The sequence below is a fragment of the Eschrichtius robustus genome, chromosome 20 (genome assembly GCF_028021215.1).
Source record: "Eschrichtius robustus isolate mEscRob2 chromosome 20, mEscRob2.pri, whole genome shotgun sequence".
Taxonomy (NCBI): Eukaryota; Metazoa; Chordata; class Mammalia; order Artiodactyla; family Eschrichtiidae; genus Eschrichtius; species Eschrichtius robustus.
In genome coordinates this window covers 14,791,788-14,810,266 of record NC_090843.1, presented here as the reverse complement: position 1 = coordinate 14,810,266, position 18,479 = coordinate 14,791,788, and the positions used below count along the sequence as shown (strand labels likewise).

Genomic DNA, 18,479 nt, shown 5'->3' with positions numbered 1-18,479 from the left:
AAAAAAAAAATCCACAAAAGTCTGGGAATTGTTGCAAGAGTGAAACCAAACAGGAAGAATGGGTACCAGCTGGCTGAGAGCGTGGTGGATACAGGGAAGACCCAGGCTTGTTGTCTACCATGGCCGTGCACGTGACAGAGGCTGGTGCACAGATCACCAGTAGTGCAGAGGCGGGGACGCCACTGGGGCTCGGGGCCACCCGGCCATCTGCCCACAGCTGCACAGCCAGGATGTGGCAGAGCGGGGCTGAAACACAGGGAGCCTGGCCGAGGTCCCACTCCCGTTTCATCATGCTGCCTTCCCCACACCCCACACTCTTCTCATTTAGTCCGTACAATTCATTCCATCATAGTTAGAAGTGGCAGCGACCTGTGATTATTAATTACTACCCCATGCGTGGGAAGGTGACTGCAGGGATGGGTGTGTAGCCAACACCCCCCTGGGAGTTTTCTAGAGATCTCGCTCTCTTTCTTTCAACTTGGGTTGCAATCCTGGAAATTCCATCTACTAGCTGAGTTACCTTGGGAAAGTTATTTAACTTCCCAGAGTCAAGTTTCTTTATTTGTGGGTAGGGGATAGATAAGAACTGGGTGAGGTTAAAAAAAAAAAAAACAAACAATGCAGGTGGATACATTTTGACAAATGGAAAGTGCCATAAAGGGCCTGTCATCCTCATTCCTCCACGGGGATGTGAGCTTTTGGAGCACTTGTGTTCTAAGGTGGTAAGGTTTCAATGCTCCAAGCATCTTGATGAAAGAATATTTCTCCAGGGAAGTCCCTGGCGGTGCAGTGGTTAGGACTCTGTGCTCTCACTGCCGAGGGCCCAGGTTCAATCCCTGGTCAGGGAACTAAGATACTGTTAGCTGTGTGGTGAGACCAAAAAAAAAAAAAGAAAGAAAGAATATTCCTCCAGAATATTTTATCCAGCCCACAACCTACTCAACTATGTAATTTTAGCCACTTATTTCCAACTAGAAAGTCGAAGGAATAACCGTGCCGCCTTTCTCACTCTATCTGATATCTCTAACAGGCAGGTTTCTTTTTTTTTTTTTTAATGTGGACCATTTTTAAAGTCTTTATTGAATTTGTTACTATATTGCTTTTGTTTTATGTTTTGGTTTTTTGGCTGTGAGGCATGTGGGATCTCAGCTCCCTGACCATGGATCAAACCCTCACCCCCTGCACTGGAAAGCGAAGTCTTAACCACTGGACCACCAGGGAAGTCCCTAAACAGACAGTTTTTAAGGGAGGAAAGTTTAACAGATTTTCATGTATTATGTGTAGTCTTAAAAAAAGAAAATACAGTTTTTAAAATGATTTGCAAGCAAGGTTTCCAAATCAGTTTTTACAGTCAAACTATACGATGTAGGTACAAAATTGTCCTTTCCTGAGAAGTGAGTGTCTCTTTAATTACAATGTTTCTGAAGATAAGCCAATATTGACTTCTAAGTGGGAAAAGAAATGTATTTGCTTGTTTGCCACTTTTGTCTGGACCTCACTAACATCGGGTGATGGGCAAAGGTTCAGAAACACATGGGAGGGGAAAGGGAAGGGGTGGAGCTTTACCAGGGGGTAGGTGATGATGAAGGCCACCCAGCCAATGAGCAGGAAGGTGCTGAGGATGATGGTGGCCATGTCCTTGAGCATGGAGTCCACGGGGGCCTCGGGCCTGGCGGGGGCATGAGCGAACTTCTCTTCCACGTCTGGAGAAACTGTGGTAGGTGCGTTTTCTGAAGTCTGGTCAACCAGGTCGATGACCTTGCATGGGAGAGAGTGGCGACATCACTGCAAAATTTCTAGTCAGATATAAACGAGCCAAACAACAAAGAGAGGCAATGACTATTTACGAGGAATGACTATGCTGTGAAACATGCTGGATTTTTTAAAAGCCCACCCAAAGACCACAAAACCAGATAGTTGTTGCCTTTTTCAAAGCAACTGCCTTGAGAGGCTATGCACTCTTTTTTTTTTTTTTTTAAATTAATTTATTTATTTATTTTTGGCTGTGTTGGGTCTTCGTTTCTGTGCGAGGGCTTTCTCTAGTTGCAGCAGCGGGGGCCACTCTTCATCGCGGTGCGCGGGCCTCTCACTCTCGCGGCCTCTCTTGTTGCGGAGCACAGGCTCCAGACGCGCAGGCTCAGTAGTCGTGGCTCACGGGCCTAGTTGCTCCGCGGCATGTGGGATCTTCCCAGACCAGGGCTCGAATCTGTATCCCCTGCACTGGCAGGCAGATTCTCAACCACTGCGCCACCAGGGAAGCCCAGGCTATGCACTCTTGCAGTGACCGTATCATTAATCAACAACAGTTTTTAGAGAAACACTTTTGAAAGTGCCTTCAGATCCTATATTCTTTTGAAAATCCTTATTAAAGGCAAAACATCCTTTCACGGTAGATTTGATGTTTGGGGGGACTCTGAAATCATAGGTAACAAGTCTGGCGGAAGGTTGGTAGTCAATTTGGTAACAGCATTTCACATTAAAAAGGAAAACCGCACACACACACACACACACACACACGTGCGCACACACAGCTATAAAGTAATAAAGCCGCTTTCTTATGCTGCTTGTAAACTTTCAGTGCAACTCCAAACACCAAATCACGTATTCAAACAGTCCACTATTTTTCAAAGTTTTTAAAAAGCATCAGAACCCTCTGTTAGAGCCCAAAATTAACTCAGATAAAGTGGAGCTTCTGCCGAAGCGCCTCAGAATCTCTAGGATGTCAAGAAAAATGCATTGATTTGTTCTCAAACATCTACTGTCCCAGGTGTGCCATTATCATTTGCCTGGTGAAATGCACCCACAGCCTCCTTGGCATCCCACAGGCCCACAGTTCTCACCCCCCAGACTAACGCGGTGCCCTGCCTCCCCCTCCGGCAGACCCTCCCACGGTGCGCGGGGGCCTGTGGCTGGTGGCAGCTGAGGAATGTTTGCTGAGCACGTCACCAGAGACAACACTCATTTAGTTATATTTGCTCACATGTGTTTGTTTTAAAAAGTTAGTCTTATTACCAGATAAACGCACCTCAGAGTATTTTCATGGACTTTTAAAGGACTCTGTTCAAAATTAAACGATTAAACAGGAAAATCTCAACTACAGCCATCTCTGGGTGTTAGGTTAAGGGTATTGTTTAATTTTCTTCTTTAAACTTTTATTTTCTAAGTGTTCAATAACAAATACGCTTGGCTTTAATCAGATCAAAATCAGATCAAGATTTTAGGGCGCCAATGCGATCTCCAACCTGGCTCCCTCCAGAGACGAGGAACAACTCAGGGCACCCTGGAATCTTAAACATCCATGTGATTTTCTTCTCCTTTCTCTCTGGATAAAATCTAAATCTCTAACGTGAATCTAACGCCATCACAGCCCTCACATCAGCCAGCTGCTCCCCTCCTCCTCTGACCCTGCCCACGGCCCCTTCTCAGGCACAGGCCCCCCACGGCAGGGCTGCAGGAGCCGCCAAGCCCGAATGGTCGGACACCCAGCCCGGCTCCCACTCCCACCCTCCTGCACAGCCACCCTCCAGCCTCCCCACCTGCTCCGTGCCCCAGAAGGCTGCCCACCTGGGCAAAACGATGGGCTCCCTGCCCCTGGTTTCCGGCAAGGACGCCAGCAGATGAGACAGAGCTGGAGTTCTGTGGGGCTGCCGAGCATCTCATCTGAATCTCCAGGCTCCTGGTCTGGGGCCCGATTCACTCCCTCCCCACCCGCTTCAGGCCCAAGTACGCTCAGAGAACCCCAGACCTGCCCACACTGTGAACGAAAACTCCCCTCGAATCATGCTAGCCTGGCTGGCCGTCTGCCTCCAGCTGAGACCCCGACAGCAGGCTGCCTCCAGCTGAGACCTCCAGCTGAGGTCTGCCTCCAGCTGAGACCCTGACAGCAGGCTGTCTCCCCGGGCTCAGGAGGGCAGCCTGGGCCAGGGCCTCCCCACTACTCCACACCCATTCTGTGGGTGCCCTGGGTCCCCGCCAGACCGAGCGGCCACAGCAGGCCGCTTTCAACAGGCCGTGCCTGGCTTCAGAGAACCTCAGTCTCCCCACCTGCTCTCTTTGTCAGCTCCTCGCTTGCTGCCCGGCTTGGAATACGGTTCCTCTGTAGCCGTGTGATCCCATCCCCTGCCCCCCGTTCCCCACTGGGCATCCTTGGATGCAGTCAGGCTGTCTCCTCAGCCCCAGAGCTGGACATGCAGGGTTAGCCCCCCGCCAGGCCTTTACCTCTGCACGCTCCCCTCCAGAGCCCCCTGCCTCCCACAGCCTCCCGGAAGCCCCCTTCCTCCCCGTCGGTCCTCAGCACTTTGTTTGCTGTGGATTCCCGTGTACCACTCTCCCCTCCTGAGTGGACTGCAGGCTCTAAAGGCAGGACAGGGCTTCCCTGGTGGCGCAGTGGTTAAGAATCCGCCTGCCAATGCAGGGGACACAGGTTCGAGCCCTGGTCTGGGAAGATCCCACTTGCCACGGAGCAACGAAGCCCGTGCGCCACAACTACTGAGCCTGTGCTCTAGAGCCTGCGTGCCACAACTACTGAAGCCTGCGTGCCTAGAGCCCGTGCTCCACAACAAGAGAAGCCACCGCAATGAGAAGCCCGCACACCGCAACGAAGAGTAGCCCCAGCTCGCCGCAACTAGAGAAAGGCTGTGCACAGCAGCGAAGACCCAAGGCAGCCAAAAATAAATAAATAAATAAATAAATTTATAAAGGCAGGATAAATGCCTTATCCCCCAGCACCTGACACGAGGGGCCACCAACTGACTGTCCACTTCCCCACTCACCTCCTCAAAGCTCTTTTTCTCTGAGTCAGCAGGAATCACATTTTCCCGGTGTTTGGGCAGATTGTTGGGGAATCGCTCCAGCATCTTGGTAGATGCAGACAGTGGGGTCTCGTGGTGTCCTGTGAGAGGAAGCACAACCTCCAATGAGAACAGTTTCTCCACACAGTGGTCGCACTCGACCCACTAAGCTTAAGCAACCGTCACTACCCAGTGAGGGGCCCACGATGTAGACGCTCACATTTGTAAAGTGAGAGAAGGCGGGAGGCAGTGACAAGAGAAATTCCATCAAGACAGAACTTTCATTCCTCGATGGCAGTAGTGCAGTATTCTGAATCTCACGACAAGGAGCAAAGAAGTGTCCTTGTCACGAGAGGGATCGGGATGTCCAGGACACGTTCCGAGCAAGGCTCGTGTGGATAATCCCTAATCAAGGCCGTACACTGTGAGGCAATATGAAGCTTCATTAAAAGCTCAAGGAGGACTTCCCTGGTGGCACAGTGGTTAAGAATCCGCCTGCCAATGCAGGGGACACGGGTTCGAGCCCTGGTCCGGGAAGATCCCACATGCCGCGGGGAAACTAAGCCTGTGTGCCACAACTACTGAGCCCGCGTGCCACAACTACTGAAGCCCGTGCGCCTAGAGCCCGTGCTCCACAAGAGAAGCCACCGCAGTGAGAAACCCGTGCACCGCAACGAAGAGTAGCCCCCGCTCACTGCAACTAGAGAAAGCCCGCGTGCAGCAACGAAGACCCAACACAGCCAAAAATAAATAAATGCAATAAATAAATAAATAAATAAATTTATCAAAAAAGATATTGTCCAAAAAAAAAAAAGCTCAAGGAGTTCTCCCTTCAACGCTGACCCGCGTCACATCACTCCACTAAGGGTACCAAGTCCCCATCTTGGTGTTTAAATCGCACAGGTGGAGTTCTATTCCCACTACCTAAACACGAGCTTCCCTCCTGGGAAGTGGTGAATTATTCAGAAGACAGCACGTTTGCTGGATGGATTGGGGATCCCGGGTCCCTGTTTGTTCCTTCACTGTTCCCCACGCAACTATTTCAAGGCTGCCTAGCAGTCATTCATTACACGTTTATTGAGCATCTACTGTGTGCGAGGGACAGAGCTGAATAAAATAAAAGGAACGACATTTGATATGGCTGGACAATCTCTTTAGTTCTGAAGTTAAACGACTCCACACACCGCCCGGAACAGCCAGTCACTCTCTCAAGCTGGGCTCTCAGCACCCTGAATGCTTTCTTCTCTGTTCTCGCACAGCTATCAGATCTCACCCCAATTCTAGTCTCACCCTCTGATCTGTCCTCTGTTCTCCCAAACCTATCAAAGATCGTATGGTATGTATTTCCAAGACAAAAACAAACAAGAACTAGTCCGAGCTACGTACATTTCTCATCTGGAGAAAGCCCCTTGAACTCTCTCTCTTTGGGTCAGTTCTCTACCTGTACCGTAACACTGTTCGCTAAGGGAAGCCTAAGTTTGTTTTGAGCCACCACCAAGTTCCCCTTGTCTTCCAAGGAACGCTGAGACGGCGGGATATCCTGAACTGGTTGCCCGCTTCAGCCCTCTGATTCGCACTTGCCGATGGGGCCCAGGGATCTGACCAGGAGTCTCTCCAGGTACCTCTGAGGCTCACTAACAGAGACCGTGTCGCTAAGAGCAATGAGGTGTCCCCTCCACACAACACCTTGCACTGCAGCGCCCACTGCTCTAAGAGCTCCAAGTCCCGCCTCTCAGCAGGGCACCTCCCAACACACTGTGCCAGAAGGGGTTAGCCCGAATCCCCTCTTTGTCCTGCAGTCTTTGTAAACAGGCCTCCCCCATAGTGGGGCCGTTAGCAATATCTTGGAGCGCACCCTGAACCGGCTGTGCTACAAATGTAATCATGACCTCCTGAAACACTTCTGTACAAACAGAACCCGGTCTTAGTGATGTATCTATCACCATCCAATTATGTCCAGGCTCCAGAGCTGAAAGCACAGGCCCTGCCCTGAACCTCCTGGATCAGGAGCTCCAGGGGTCATGCGTGTCTATCTGACGTAGGTCCCAGGTGAAGCTGAGAGCACCCCAGGTTAGGGCCACTGCTCTGGGGCAACCCACAGACCACACCACTCAAGCCCGGAGAACTTATCTTATTTTCAAGATTAAGGTGAACGTGAGGATATCCTTAATGTCGTCCACAATCACCAAATCAAAGGACATATTTGGACATAAATGAGCATATCCTTTTACCCGTGGCCCTCAGTCTACACAAAATTATCACTCAGTCCCACTACCTTATTTAGAAATGACCAGCTTTGAAGTTTCTCAAAAGGGCTTTCCGAACTGTGGGGTGCATCCCTAATTACTTCTTTATACTTTGCTGGGTTTCTCAGTTTTCTTACTTGGAAAACCTTTCCATTTTAAAAGGATATCATTTCGGGACTTCCCTGGCGAACCAGTGGTTAAGACTCTGCGCTTCCACTGCAGGGGGCACAGGTTCAATTCCTGGCTGGGGAACGAAAGATCCTGCATGCCACAAGGTGCGGCCAAAAGAAATAAATAAATAAGTAAAAATAAAAGGATATCATTTTGCAACTGAGCCATGAAGACTTTTTCTGGATTTTTTTTGGTCTCACACATTTCCTTAGTTTCCAAAATTTTTTCACTTCTCAACCACTGGTAGACAATGTATCCCTTGACTGCTTCGTAAAACTAAGTGGCCCTGTGATTTTAATGGCCTCTGCCCATCAGTTCTCTTTTTCCTCCACTTTGGGCCCATTCACCCACGCTTTCCGAACTAATTCTGTTCAAAAAAGGGTAGAATTATTTTGTTACCTCCTGTGCCCATTATTTGGTAAAAATAATAACCAGAAGAAAAACGGCCGTAAGGAGTCAGGATGAACAAAGGACAACAAGGCCTGGACGACTACAAAGCAACCGATCGGGGCTCCAGGACATCCAGTTTCCTTCCTCCCTGTGATGCCCAGTTACACACCCCCAAGCAGATGCCACCGCCTGGCTGCCTCCTGGCCCTGCAGTCTCCCAGGCGGCTCCACACCCTTTTCCCAGCGCCCCCAGGCCTGACCTCTCTCTGCCTGGGTCCCAGTCGACACGAGCGCCGAGCAATCACCGAGCACCACCGTACCGGGAGAGAACGGGGAGGACAAAGCTCATTAGCGGCTGCGTGCTCCAGCATCTCCTCGGGGCTGCATCCCCACCTCTCCCCTCCTCTGGCGCTGGGAGGCAGCAGAACTGGGAAGGGGGCTGCCGCACTGGAAGGGCAAATCCAGTCAAGAAAACTCCGTCCTGCTCTAATTACTTGGGACACTTGCCAGACACACAGCTCCTGTCACCTCTGCCTGCGTCGGTCACACTCGCTGCCTTCCGGTGTCATCTCAACTTCTTATCACTGATGGCGGCAGAAATGGAAGAGAAGGAAAAAGGGACCACCCCAGGGGACTTCCCTGGTGGTCCAGTGGCTAAGACTCCACACACCCAATGCAGGGGGCACAGGATCAATCCCTGGTCAGGGAACTAGATCCCACATGCATGCCGCAACTAAGAGTTCACATGCCACAACTAAGATCCCACGTGCCGAAACTAAGACCCAGCACAGCCAAATGAATAAATAAATATTAAAAAAAAAAAAAAGGGGACCACCCCACACACCCGGGACTTCTGCACCCAAATCCAGCCTCCGACTCTTCACCACCCTCAATCCCTCCTGGGTCTTCAACCCTTTCCTTCCCCAACCCCTCCTGCCCACGCCCACACCAACTCCCAAGTGACTTCCTCCACAGAAATTGCCTGTTTTCTTAACTCTGCGTGGATATAACGAGGGTGCTGACCTTGCACGGGGTCACTGTGAGAAATAAGGAAATATTCTAGAATGCTGACTGCCAGTGCCTGGCACGTCCCAGACATTCAACATGTGTCAGGTCACTGCACAAAGTTTACACAATTTAGTACTGGAGTTTTGGAACATTAGACAAATGATTTTTGAGAACTGACTTGGTAACACAGCTAGCCTCTTTATTTTCCTTGGGGGTGAAATATTCCAAGGTCTGAAAGACCAACTTGGACATGAACTGAGCACAGAGCTGAGGACTGTTAACTAGCAATGTCGGCTCCTGGCCACCAGGTGGCAGCACGGCGTCACCACGGCCACGAGGAACCAGCCCTTACCGATGAGCAGCCAGTAGTTGTGCAGGTAGTTGAGCTTGCTCTTCCCTTTGAGCCCAGGGTTGAACTTCAGGTCCGTGCTGGGCGTGATCACACACTCCCCTTTGTCCCCGATGGTGACACCGTCGGTCTGAGGTCCTTCCAGCAAAGGAAGGGTGCTGCCTCGGGGCTGGGAAGACAGACTGGAGTGAGGCTGGGGGTGCCCATGTGGAAGCAGTGTGCCTGCAACTGTCCTCAGCACGTGGTCCTATTGTGGGGCTGGTCAGGAAGGCAGAGCGGGACTCCAAGGCCCCAAGATTGGGCGGGAGCAGCCCCTCCCTCAGGACGTGACAACGCTGCACTGAAAATTTGGGGGACGTCCCTGGTAGTCCAGTGGTTAAGACTCCGAGCTCCCAATGCAGGGGGCTTAGGTTCGATCCCTGGTCAGGGAAGTAGATCCCACATGCTGCAACTAAGACCCGGCACAGCCAAATAAATAAATAAGTATTTTTAAAAATAAATACATAAACAAAACAAAATTCCGATGTCTTTTATTTATGTATTTATTTTGGCCATACCGCGCAGCACGCAGGATCTTAGTTCCCCGACCAGGGATTGAACCCGTGCCCCTTGCAGTGGAACTGCGGAGTCCTAACCACTGGACCGCCAGGGAAGTCCCTCGGACGTCTTTTGAAACGTGGACATCTCTTTAAATGTGGGAACTGGGAAACAGGAAGGGTGTGTGTGGAATTCCAAGAGGCTACTGTGAGAAGCAGATATAAGTGAAGGAGTTACACATGATACAAGTGACCAGGGTGGGAAAGCTCCAGCCACGAGCCCGGTGCTGGCTCGGGCACCGCTGGACCCGGGCAGGCGCTGCCCTGACATGGGAGCAGAGGACTGACTCACTGTGAAGACAGGAGATGCCAACCAAATGGTTCAAACGTCATAAGGACCAAAACGGCGGCCGGGACCGTGATGTCTCAGACACTCAGAGACTGAGCGCCTGCGGCGACCTGGCGAGGTCCGAGGAGGCTGGACCGCTCACGAAAGGATGGACAGGATTCGAGGAGGACAAAAGGAACACGGGAGAGCATCTGAGGTGTTCAGTGGAACTCAGGGAGAAGATGGACAGTGCAGCCCCGCAGAGACACTAGCCGTGTGGCAGTGGACGGGTGTCACGGGGCTGGCCTGAGGGGAGCGTGAACCCCAGCTGGGGAGTCTAGACTTGAACCCGAAAGCCAAGGGGAGTAACCGGGGCTTCCTAGGCTTAGGAGGCTGCTTTAGTCACGTGTATCTCTTCTCATGAGGTACCGACAGAACGCGGTACACGTAGAAATTGTTTCTGAGGATGTTAAGATCTGTGTCCTGCATCCTTAACTAACAGGATGTTCATATATAATTCAGTCGTTCGTTGCTAAAATGGCACAGGAGTGTTTCGGAGGCTGCATCTATGAGCCCCCCCGCCCCGCACAGTGGACTCACCACAACGGCGACCCCCTCGTGTACCATTGAGGGGGAAGCGTAGAGGCTGGTAGAGTATTTCCCCACATACAGGGTGGGCCTAGGAGACAAACAGATACATGCATTCCACTGTCATGTAATTTCTGGACCCCACAAAAGGGGGCTCTTTGGAGAGGAGAATCACAGCCCCGAATCCCACGCCTAGGAGGAAGCACATTAACCCCCAAGGCTCTCTGGGCCATGCGGGTGTGAAGACAGGGTGCTGCCCTGGGAACCAGGAAAGCGGGACTGCAGGCCCTGCTGTCACTGATGCCTTCGAAGCGTGCACAGGCCACCTGCCTGCCAGCCGGGGTTTCCTCATCTGCAAATGGCGGGGCTGCGCTATCTCACCCCCGCGACAGCCTGAGGAAAGGACCACGAGCAACGATCACCCGGGAGAGACTGGAGGCTTGTAACCATGGCACAGCCTCCACGACGGCCCGACCAGGGTGCTTTGACAACTGAGCTGCCACCAGAATCCCCACTGTAGTGTCTTGTGGTGCCTAAAGATTCTAGAGGTTTTACAGAAGCCCTGAGAGAGTCAACTGCTCTTATCCAGGGGATGCACAGGAAATCCCAAACCCGGCGAGACTTCCAGTGGGTCCCTGTTAGGGGCATCGAGGAGGGGAGGGGCTCTGGCTTTGTCCGTGGTTGTCATCAGCGTGACAACGCGAGGTTGCACATCCAGACCCTGCTGGTTACTATCAATAGCCAGTCTGGGGTGCGTCACCTGCTCAACTCTCTAAACCTCTCTCAACAAACCACCTGACGTTTGAACGGTGCCGTAAATTCAGAGAACATTTCACACTCACCCGATCTCCTCCACGGCTCGGCAAAATGGGAAACTGAGGCTCAGCAAGGCTAAGGGACCGAGTTGCAGGCTATTCACAGGTGGGGATGGAGGACACAAGCCTGCTGAGTCTTAGACACTCACACCCTAACACTTTTGTCTTGATTTTTAAAGCAAATACAACTTACAATAAAATTTTAGAAAATAACAGAAAGTTAAAAAATAAATACATCTCTCATATTCCCACCACCTGAGATAGATCCAGATTGTACTATAGTTACACAAGGCAGTCTCTTCCCTATTCCCACCCGTAATTTTAATTTATTTAATATCTGAGAATCTGAAGCATCCTGGGGTGTCCAGTTCTTAGATTCTGAGGTTTCAGAACAAGCCGCTCTTGGCTCTTTATGTTCCTCACGGCTTCAGGGACGCCTGCCCCGAGCCCTGGTCCTCGGTTCACGGTGCGGCACACTGCTGCTGCAGCACCGCAACACCAGGGCCACAGCCGCCCCCTTCTGCCCCGAGTCCCCGACTCACATCAGCTTGCTCTTGGCCTCCGTCTCCTTGGGGAACGGGTACTTCCACTTGGTGATGCGCCCCACCTCCCCCGACATGAAGGTCAGGTAGCGCAGGGTCTCCACAGCGACGTTGATGTGCATCACCTTCCGCAGACCCTCCCGCTGCCAGATGTAAAAAGCCACCACGGGGGAGGCATAGTTTTGGATCCACAGGACGTCCCCAGATTCACTGTCCACGGTCACCACCAGCCCATCGCCATTGGACACAAAGTGGGACATTTCTGTACAGATCAGATAAACATAGCGCGTCGAGTCTCACCCAGCTTGCGACCACATCCTCTACTCCCCTGGCAAGCTGCAGCCACTCAGCTAGAGGAAACAAGCCTCCTGGAGTGTCCTCAGATCGCCTCCAAACAGCTCCACTGGCCCTACGATAGCAAGACACTGAGAGCTGCTGGGTTTATAAATATGAGACAGGGTCACCCTCTCACTTGGTAATGTTCTTTCTTCACTTGGTAATAGCATTCGATTCAATTAGTGGGATTCAATTACTGAGAAGAAAGGAAGCAATGGAGAGCCTATGAATCTGGCATTTGACAGCAATCATTTCAAACTACCGAGCAAGCTGAAAGTCAGGGCTGACCACTGCCACTGCCCACATGTGACCGCAGAGGAGGTCTGTCAGACTTTCGGGTACCAGTGTTAAGATGGGAAAACGGGCTTTTATGTCACAAGCTGATGTTTAATTCTGCTCCTGCTTCCCATGGGCTTGTAGTTACTTCCTTCTGTGACACAGAGGGACTCAACAAAGTGTGTCCTCCCTCCTCTCCGGCTAAACTCGCCACCGTTTTACCTGGGTTCCCTCCACACTTCTCGCCCAGGCCCCTGCCTTCAACACTGACTATTGAAGTATTTACTACGAGTCCATGGGAAGTCCAGAACCTGGTGACCAAGAGTGTCTTAAAAGGAAATGCAGCTTTCTGGAGCCCTCGTTTCCCCACAGGTCACAAGTACCCGCCCGACCTCACCAAGCCACCGAGGAGCGGGGGGAACTTACTATATTCCCCGTCGTCCTCGGGCAGCGCAGCCGCGTAGTCGAAGTAGGTGGCGTTCCAGCGGAGCTCGCGGGTTTTGGTGTCGTACATGGTGATGGTGTACTCTGGGGAACACACACCAGCCTGTCACCTGGAGGGGCCACGGCACCTGCGGAGGTGCTGACCTCATCTAAATTATAACAGACGAATCCTCCCTAAATGGTATGTAAGAAAGCCCAGGCCATCCACGTGGAGAGAGACCACGTGGAGGAAGACTAGAGTCCCAGACGCAGGAGCGAATCTGGCTGACAGCATGTGGAGCACAGACAGGCCGCCCACGCTGTGCCCTTGAACTCGAGACTCACAGGATCGTGAGCGATGTCTCGGTGTTGTTTTAAGCCACTTAAGTTTTTGGGTGGTTTATTATACAGCATAGCAACAGATAGCTGAGATTAGAAATTGTTACCCAGATGTGGGATGGTGCCATAACAAAAACCTATAATGTGTGGCATTGACTTTGGGACCGGGTGGCAGATGGAGGCTAGAAGAGCAGTAAGGAAACTGCTGCTGGAAGCTGAAAACGATGACCCAGGTTAGGTAGTGGTGACACAATGAGTAGGACTGCTTCTTGCAGTAACTTGGAAAACAGAAAGAAAGTACCTAATAAACTTGTGGATCTGTCTAAGGAGATTTCCAGGCGGAATGCACAACATGCCAAATGGTTTCTCTTAACTGCGTATGGTATGACGCAAGGCAGATAAGCTAAAGAAGAAACCATTCAGTTTTCAAGCTGAATCTAGAGGAACTATAGAGGGTCCAGGACTGATGCCCTAGCTGGAAAAGGTTCTCAATGTAAAAAATGGCCTTAGGGCAAAGATCAGGTTCAGGTGCTACCAGTAAAAAACGGCTTCCGGGTCAAGATCAAATCAAAGATGAGGCTGTAAGACCCTCCTTTGAGGCCTCAGAAAGATTTAAAGTGGTCCTACATAGACCCTCTGCTAGGTAAGAGGGTTCTAAGAACCGTAAGAGTGCTGTCCCATACCTCAAAGTAGAGAGATTTGTGGGTATGGCTTTATATCTAATGGAGTAGACTATAATTTGACACATGGGAAGCCCACGAAGATTTTTAAGGGAGTAATTCCAGCATGGACCACAAAAAACCGAGACAGTCAAAAATGGGGGGAAAAATAAGTCCTCTTTATCCCCAACTTTCAATGGACAAGGAACAGATTGAGAAAGCTACAAAACCCTGTTTCTTAAGGAAAAGAAAGGACTTCTCAGAGGGAAGGACCAGGCTGCTGAGAACAATATATTGGGGAACCAATTCCAGAGGGCAAGACTGGGCCCTAATCAAGGACTCTTCCCTGCCTTCAGAGTAGGGGGACCTGAAGACATGTGCCTGGCTGGATTCCAGAATCACTAAGGACCTGTGACTGCTGTGTGTCTATCTTTCCCTCCCTTTTTGAATGCGAGCGTCCAGTGCACCTCTCCTATCTGTGTCACCATTGTATGTTGGAGGGGAGATAATGTGTCTCCGTTAATTCACAGGACTCCAGATCAGGAGGAGCCTCGCCCACTTCCAAACCAGATACAGATCACAAGCTGCTGGATTTTGAGCCCCATGCTGTGGCCGGACTTGGGGAGTCTTGGGAAGGGGTGAGTATATTCTGCATATAGGAGGGTTGTGAACTATTGCAGCCAGAGGGAAGACTGTGGTGGAAGGTCTGAAAAGATCACCACCACCAATGCTCCCCATCCCTGTACCTTACGTGACAGTCTTCCCACTATGAGGCTGGGTCTATTTCCCCACCCCTTGATTCTGGGCTGGCCCCGTGACTTGCTTTGACCAACAGACTGCAGTGGAAGTGAAATTCCAGGACTTCTGAGCCCAGACCTTAGAGGCATTGTAACGTCCACTTTTTTTTTGGCCGTGCCTCACCGCTTATGGGATCTTAGTTCCCAGACCAGGGATTGAACCCAGGCCCTCAGCAGTGAAAGCGCGGAGTCCTAACCGCTGGACCGCCAGGGAATTCCCGCAATGTCCACTTTTACTCAAGAGGAGAACCCAGCCGCCACGTAAAGAAGTCCAGGCTATCTGTGTGGGGCTGAACCAAGGTCCCAGACATCTGAGTGAGCCCAGCCAATAGCCTGTGGAGTAGAGGCCATCCATCCCTGCTGAGCCCATGGAATTGTGAGCAGTAAAATGTTGGTGTTGGAAGCCGCTAAGTTAGGGTGGTCTGTTATGCAGAGACAGATAACGGAAACAACAGATAGCGTTATACGCCCACACACACACACTCCACCGGACGCCAGAGCATAGCCCGATTCCCTCAGACACCGCAATTCTACCTGAGAACCAAACAATGTTTATTCCTGGGTGACGGTGGAACCACTGCAAGGCTTTACTTGATGGAAACAGTAAACAAACAAACAAACCCTAAGCGGTCACTACAGTTGGTATACTTGATATTTATGGGGGTTGGGGGTGGTGGAGAGTCCTGCAGTTTCACAGAGACCCTCCCCTGTCATTACAGGGGAGCTCAGCCAGCCTCTAGGGCCCAAGATTATTAGTCTCACTCATTTTTAGAAAAGCACTGTTTTCCACAGCACCTGAAGGAAGGTTCTGTCTCTCTTTTTTTTTAAAGCCTTGGCTACCTGAATGCTTAGACCTAAATTTAGTGCTCAGTTGTAATCACTGCATCTTAGGTTTTGGGTATAATCTTTCCATTCTAAATGTTTTCTTGCTCGCTTCCCCTTTTAGCTCTATTTTAGCCGTCCATTCCACAGTTTTTATGGAGTAGCGGTATAGGTCAGGGGCTGCACACGTGAAACAAGTAAGGCAGGTCCCTGGAGGAAAGGGCCCCCACCCATTCCCTCGCTGCAGCCTCTAAACACCTGCTACGTGTCAGCAGTGTACCAGGTGTGGAGACCCGGCAGGCGAACAAAACCAAGTCCTGCCCTCAGGAAGCCGACAGTCTAGCAGGGGAGGCAGAAAATACGCACATACGATTTAGAAACACATAGTGACGAGTGTTGAGAAGGAAGGGGCTCTAGAGGGAGGAGGTGGGAAACGGTGTGCCGAGGAGGGTGCTGCTGACGCCTGGAAGGGGCCACCGATGGGCGGTGTGGACGGCTGTGCGTGCCCAGCACGGAGAGCTGTGGTCCCCGGGCAGCGGGGTAGCTGCGAGGCGGGGAAAGGCTTCCTGGAGAGGGAGCCCCCTGGGCAGCGCTGGGAAGGAAGAACGGACGCCGGCCACACAGGCAAGAACGTGTGTACCCGGTAGAGACGGACCCACTACTCCAAGTTCAAAAAAATAGCACTGCTTATTCTGGGACCTGATTGGAAATGTCTAAGTGAGGGAAATGCAGCGGGGGAAGAGGCAAAAGAGGTAGCGGAGGCATCAAGGGGGCTTTGCGGGCTACGGTGCAGTTTAGACTGGAATCCTCAGGCACTGGGGAGCCGCCGGGCTGGGGGGGCGGCTCTTATAAAGGGGAACGACATGGTGAATCTGTGTGTGGACTAGACAGCTCTGGCCAGCTTCTAGAGAATGAAGCCCGGAGGCAGAGACCCACGGGGAGGCTACTTCAGGTCCTTTTTTGCAGACAGGCAGGTGGTACATGATAAAAGGTTCCTTCTTACCTGTTCGCCCAAGATACAGAAGAGAGGTTGATGGGCAGAGACTATCCGCAAAGGCCGATGACAAAGTCTGCTGTTTCTCCCCGGTCAGGAGGTCAATGACGTACCAGATGTCCTGCTTTTTACCTGCAAGGTCACAAGGACACGCTGTGGTTTACACTCGCCCAATATGGAAAAAAAACATCCCTGCCAAACTAGCAGCCCAAGATGTTCTCTGCACTGACAGACAGGCCTGAAATTCTTACGATGTCAAACACATTTCTCTGTTGCTCCAAGGGTGACAAGGTTAATGGTAATGTGGAGATAATAAAACCTCTTGGACCACTGGGTCTTATAACAACTTAATAACCTAGTCATGGTATAAAAATTTCTCCAAGCCTAATAATGTTAATAACTCACAGATTTTATTGCTCTGATGAGTGGCTTTAAATATGAAAAATCTGGCCTGTAAAGGCAATCCTTTTCCCATAGACTAGGATCTATATAAATCCAGAAATGTACCCAGGGGCTTGTCTCCCTGGTAACCATCATTCATATATCTCAACGTCCCTACTAATGAGCCCTCATGTAAAGAGGATCTACAGTTACTGTTTATAACTCTTAATTAGCTGGTACCTGTGACCCGGCAGTAGAGTTGGTGGCAACCTGGTGCTAATGAGGCCAAAGTTACCTCGACCGTGACCCCAGCCAGTAAGTGACTGCCCAGCCACACGCTATACCCCTCCCCTCATTCAGCTGATTACAAGGTATAAACAGGTGGAGAGCATAGCCAAACAACACGATTAGGAAAGCTCAAAGCATATGTATCAGTACCTATGGTTATATACACCAGAGCATCCTAGTAATGGCGAGTTCCTAAGAAAGCTGCTTTCTAAATACAGGATATTATTACCACTGCGATTTCAAGATAAATACAGCTCCCACCTGAAGGTCAACGCCTTCACTGTGATGCACATGTTTCTGTTTTGTAAGGCTTGCTTTGTAGGACAAACCTTGTCTCTTGTCACTTGTCTCTTCCTACCTTATTGGCCAAGTTTCCTATTATCAAGGGACTCTTGGAAGCACAGTACCAAGATGCCAGGAAGATCACAGGGCATTAGAATTTGCTAAAGCTACACTTAGTTCTAACAGAGGTAGCACATGTCCGAAACTTGTCCGTGGATCCTGACTTTCCGTTCTCAAAGACAAATCTTAATATGAAAAAGATCTGAAGATAGAGAGAAAACATCACCAAACAGCTGTGACCAGGATCCCTTTCCATCTGGCTTGGCACCCTTCTGGTTACTTCAAGGACCATCACAGTCTGCATAACTCAGCTACCACTTTAATGGATGGATCGGCCAACTGCCACAACTTTAAATGCACCCTAAGTGATGAACTGCTGGTCAGAGCCGGAAGACCAGACAGAAAACAGTGACACAGATGGTGAGAAGATGTTCACAGGGGCCCGGGGCATGGCCCAGAAGACAGAGAAAGCCTGTGTTGATCGCTTCTGCTGAATCCCCAGGCTGGGGGCTTCCTCATTCTGAAGGTGTGCAAGGAAGCAAGAGCCCCAGTCTCCTTAGACAAAAACTTAAAATCCAGCTTGGGCCTGCGCTTGAGGCCCAGAAACACACATAAAGCTCCCGAGGCATGAATAGGCAATAAGCACTTTCAGTTCCTCAGAAAGAAAGCTGCTTTATAAATACAGGATATTATTACTACTACGCTTTCAAGACAAATACAGCTCTCATTTGTGTTACAAATGCATTTTTACTGACACTTTGGCAGCAACATGGTAAAAGAAAAGCAGCTGATCTGATGCTTTGAAGATGTGACCCCTGTAGGTATGAAGGCAGCTTATCTAAGCAAGCTGTTAAGTGCTGTTTTTATCCAATATTCTGATAGCAGGAAATACTAAGAAAGCCCTATAATTAATAGGCAGAGCCTGGCTTCCCTTTCTTGGCTCAGACGATGGTATTCACTTTAAATTTCATCCAGTTGCTTCTGGGTACGTTGCAAGTTGCAATCTGTAAATCGCAAGGGTAGGTCAACACAGCAGTTAAAAGCTTGTTAAATGAGTAAC

The 18,479-nt window shown here is 50.5% G+C and overlaps 1 protein-coding gene across 3 annotated transcripts in view; it reads right to left on the bottom strand.

Moving 5' to 3' along the window:
- The window catches only part of ERN1 (endoplasmic reticulum to nucleus signaling 1), a 97,261-nt gene that overhangs the window by 15,808 nt on the left and 62,974 nt on the right, over positions 1–18,479 (bottom strand). For all 3 annotated transcript variants that reach the window (XR_011071804.1, XM_068529848.1, XM_068529849.1), the window contains exons 7-13: positions 16,418–16,540; positions 12,801–12,902; positions 11,763–12,024; positions 10,418–10,496; positions 8,957–9,122; positions 4,773–4,891; positions 1,567–1,758 (exon numbers count right to left, since the gene is read on the bottom strand). Coding sequence is in view for 2 of the 3 variants with exons in the window: in XM_068529848.1 (XP_068385949.1) it covers positions 1,567–1,758; positions 4,773–4,891; positions 8,957–9,122; positions 10,418–10,496; positions 11,763–12,024; positions 12,801–12,902; positions 16,418–16,540 (1,043 nt within the window). In the remaining variant the exon portion in view is untranslated. The remainder of the gene's footprint in view (positions 1–1,566; positions 1,759–4,772; positions 4,892–8,956; positions 9,123–10,417; positions 10,497–11,762; positions 12,025–12,800; positions 12,903–16,417; positions 16,541–18,479) is intronic.